At 44.3% G+C, this 4,451-nt stretch overlaps 1 protein-coding gene across 1 annotated transcript in view; it reads right to left on the reverse strand.

Moving 5' to 3' along the window:
• Positions 1-3,795: 3,795 nt before the first annotated feature.
• LOC310770840 (C-Jun-amino-terminal kinase-interacting protein 1-like) overlaps positions 3,796-4,451 on the reverse strand; it is a gene marked incomplete at both ends in the record, with an annotated part of 24,905 nt that continues 24,249 nt past the window's right edge. The window contains 2 exon segments of the mRNA XM_083663548.1: positions 3,796-3,868; positions 4,070-4,168. Of these exon segments, the coding sequence (XP_083519674.1) occupies positions 3,796-3,868; positions 4,070-4,168 (172 nt within the window).

Consider the following 4,451-nt stretch of genomic DNA (forward strand, 5'->3'; position numbering starts at 1 on the left):
CTGTTCAGAACCCACGTGTGTAACCATAGCAACAGCAGTTAAATGAGTAGTTCACCCAAAAATGAAAATTCGGTCACCCTCATGCCAAATGAAACAGGTGACATGTGTTAGTCCATATAACACACGGGGAGGTTGCCAGCACAACTTGATAGCAGCCATCTCCAAAACACCTGAAGTCAATGGGGAGCTGTTAGTTCCCCACTGACTTCCTTAACTGACTCCTTCAGTTGTTTTGAAGGAGGCTGCTATGGAGTTGTGCTGGCAACCTCCCTGTGGATTATGAACAAACTTCACCTGTGTTTCAACTGGCACGAGGGTGAGGGGTTGACAGAATTGTAATTATTTTGGGTGAACTATTCCTTTAGTGTGATCATCTGAACGGTTCTTGTTTGGTGGTTTATGGTGACACCTTTGGTGGAAAGCGGTCATTGCAGTTGATCGCGCGAGCCGCTCACGCTAGAAATGAGCACGCGAAGCGCGCACTATTTCTAGCCTTAAAAGCTCAGTGTAGCCTGTGGCTAATGAACAAAAGATACAGTACATGGTTCATTCTAGTCTGGTTCAAAAACTGACACTTTCCTTAACAACTCGCCATCCTTTGATTCTGTTTCTTTTTCCTTGAATTTTCTGTCGATGCGGTTTGAGTTTCCCTGGTCTTTGTCTGTTCTGCCCCCTGGTGGCTATCACTAAGTCATGCGAACTATCCCACTTCTGTTTATTCAATAATTATAAACCACTATTGCTCCAGAGTGTAGGTTGAATCACTGTATCAATCGGCATAAGCAAGTAGCAAAACAGTCATTTATTCATGTACAAAGTCGTGGATTATTACTTTAACCTAATGTAAATATAGTGACATTGTTACACATAACCATGTCCTCGACTTTTGAACAAATGTGCCCACTTGGAATTGAGATCATTCTGCGCTTTTTCATCGGCCCATAGCGTGACTAGATCTGCTATTTTCTGCTGCTTTTCATCGTTGCGGTGTTTCGTTGTTTCGCCTGAGCACACTACTGCAGTGGAAAAAGCATCGTGTCTGAGCTGCTGAGCTGGCGCCACATCACACGTACTCGTACCAGAACACCGCTTGCATTCAAACTCAAATTCAACACGCACTCTATGGCAATCGCTGAAAATCTAGTGATAATGTTCATTCGGGAAAGTCACAATGATGGCAAGGATGGTAAGAAAAAGAGGCACTACTAGTGAAGATCTGAAGACACCAAAGTCTTGTTTTTGCTCCCTTGTCTGCACCTCTGTACTAGGCAAACCCTTATTAACATCTTAGCATGGCCTCGTTGAACGCACCTTTAATATGTCTTATGTGGAAACTTATGTGGAGGACGTTTTTCTTCTTCTTGGTGTTAAACTTCTTCTTCGTTGGTTTCATAGCTCAGTAGAACCCAAGGTAGGGAGATGCAACGTGCCTGGGATTAGAGAGGGAACTGAGGAGTAAGGCTTTACTGGGGAGATGATGGAGGCCATTTAGCTTAGCACTACGATAACAATAGAAGCTGTCGAAAAGACTTCGAGGAAAAATCCACCCTGGGATACTCTTGCGCGGTTATATCATCATGCCGTGATGTTCAGTGAGTCATCTTCTGCATGAAGTGTTGGAATTGACTTTGTTTCCCAGAATGCCTTTCGTCAATGTCTCTGTGCTGTGTACTGTACGTGTAGATGGAGAGAGATTGTGAGGTTGTTTCACACGCTACCGATGACAGACCCACGAAGATGTAAGCTGTGGTTGCAGCGCATGCTGGTCTCTCTCCTGCTCCTGTGTGTTGAGAAACTGCTCTCTCCTCCTCCTGTACGATGGATTTCTCCCTGTGTGATTGTTGAACGTCGCTCGGCGTAAAATGGCGGCTCTGGAAAGAAGCCCTCGCTCTTTGATTCTGAGGGACTGAACATCTTCTCAGATCAAACTCCACTGGAGCTGCTGGAAACATCTGGAGGTGACGTCACCTCGTCTACATTTGGCCAGTTCTCAGCGGAAGTAAGAGAAATACACCAACCAACAAAACGGGCCCAGGGAACATCGATTGTTTTAGGGTGGATTTTTCCTTTAAGCACATGATTTGCAAGTGTGGTGAAGGGAAACAACACACTGTTCCCACATGGAGTTCTGGAATTAGTTTACATTTCAGGCTGAGGGCTTTATTTTTTTTTAATATACAGCTCCCTCACCTTCAGACACTAAGTATTGAGAAAGAAGTCACGGCAAACTCAACATGTGTTCACTTGTCCAAACCTCAGATGACTGTCGCTTCTGAAACAGCGAGCACACGGCAGCACGATCCCACTCCGCTCCTGGGCTTCCAATCCCCTGCTGCGCTCCTGGTCTTCCAACCCCCCCGGCGCTCCTGGTCTTCCACTGTTGCATCCACTAAAGGCTGACTTATTGGTCGGGCACTCGGCACTTTTGATAAGTGTCGCTTGACAGAAATGATGTATTTTCAACAGAAAAAAAGTGTCATCTCCACACTTTCCTTTCGTGTCTTTTTCATGTCCTTCTTGAATTTTGTTATGTCACTATCGCCGCCATATTTTGTCGCGCAATGTGATTGGGTAGTCACATTGCGTTTAACGTTAAAACCATGGAGATTGGAGTTTCCACTGAACTGAATGTTCTGATTGATATTTTGGTCTGCACATTGAGTTTCTCGTCCGTGTCTAATTAGTTGAGCTGAGCTCGTAGCAAATAGGATAGGATTAAGATGAATGTAGACCAAGTTTTAGACGGTATCAGCACCTGTATGATTCTTCAATGATAGAATACAAAGACACGCGGATGGAATTAACGTTGTGGAAAGAAAGAGATCGCAGATAACCTGAATATCAGGATGTTGGACTGCAAACATCGGTGGACAAATCTACTATCCTACTATCCTATCTCTATTGGTCAGACGAAAATGTTACATTAGGCTAAACAATCACTTGAGAAGATGATTCTGCATCATTCAAGTTTAACGTTACTTGTGTCTTAACAGTCAAATTAACCCAAATTTTTGCTGAGGCATAAATTACAAACCTCTTTATTTTCTGTCAAGCGACACTTATCGAAAGTGTTGAGTGCCCTACCATCAATCAACCTTAAAAGGAAGGCTTTGCCGATTTTCAAACCCGCTTTATAATCTCGGTAATATAGGCAGATGATGGACAGTGCTTACCTCCGGTATATGTTTTCTGCATCGAGTAATCCACGTTTGTCTGCCTGCAGGAACTCCGCCCACACCAGCTGGCATGCCTCATTAACCGCTCGTTAAGGCTCTCGATGCGATTCTTCGTAGACGTGCGCATACAGAACAGCTGTTCACCTCCACGTCCAGAATGTCCAGAATGACGCATTTTTTTGAGTCATTCTGACACTGAAGTGGCTGCAATAAACTGCCCATCTGCATATATTACCGACAATGTAACGATACAAAGCCGCTTGAACACCAGCCTTCCTTTACCACTAGGCTATGGGCTAACTAGCGGTGTCAAGGCTGTGGTGATACGATGGTTGTGCTTTCCATGGACAGCCTGAGATCACCGCCTCATCACTGACTCCATTTTGCATATTATTTTCTCGTGGCACTCCTCTGTCGGCTCTGATTCTTTTGGCTCGTTTTCCATCTTTCTTCCAGCCTGGAGAGTTCCCAAAACTTTATCCTTCTTCTTCCCTTTTTTTTTTTGGTCGGGTTTATTCATTTTATTTTTTTCTTCTTTTTCAGATATGTCGGTCCTTCATGCAACATTATGTTATGATACAGTGTACTGTACAGGGCTGTGGTGGAAGGCAGGGCGGGGCTATTCCAGGTAGATGTCCTCTGTCGGGCAGGAGACCTCCACAAACTCTTTATAGTACAACTGGAAAGCTTTCCTGGAAAACAAGAGAAAAGTGTACTTCAGTTCTCTGCCCTACTTGGCACGCAAAGCTACAATATGTAACAGTCATGAGTACGGAATGTTCCGGAGGCCTGAAACCAGTTTGACAGATACGTTCCCCTGCAGGACAGGTACAGTATCAGCAGAGAGATAACGACAGCGAAGAGGAAGTAAATCATCAGATGACCTCACTCACCCTACTGACTCTGCCATAGGTTTGGTGGAGTCTTCAGACACAAACACGTGGCACGCAAATCGCTGGTCTGCTGGGTGCTTGGTGATGAAGCCAAAATACCTGCAAACAAGCCAAGCAAGATGAGTAAGCCCCCCCCAAACAGGATGTACAGGACGATAACTATCTTGACCTCACACAGCTTTGTTAAATGCTTGATTCTGATTGGCGTTTTTGGTATTTCTGAATAACAACGTGCTGTTTCACGAATGATCATCTCACTTTGCAGTCTGAATTCTGGTCAATTTGTTAATTACTAATCAAATTAACAAATGACAGCTGCTTGTAAAGAGACTTAGTGCTTGGTTACTGCAGACTCGGATAATGAGGTTAGAAACTTACAATG

This window comes from Poromitra crassiceps (assembly GCF_964638095.1).
Source record: "Poromitra crassiceps genome assembly, contig: HAP1_SCAFFOLD_247, whole genome shotgun sequence".
Classification (NCBI taxonomy): Eukaryota; Metazoa; Chordata; class Actinopteri; order Beryciformes; family Melamphaidae; genus Poromitra; species Poromitra crassiceps.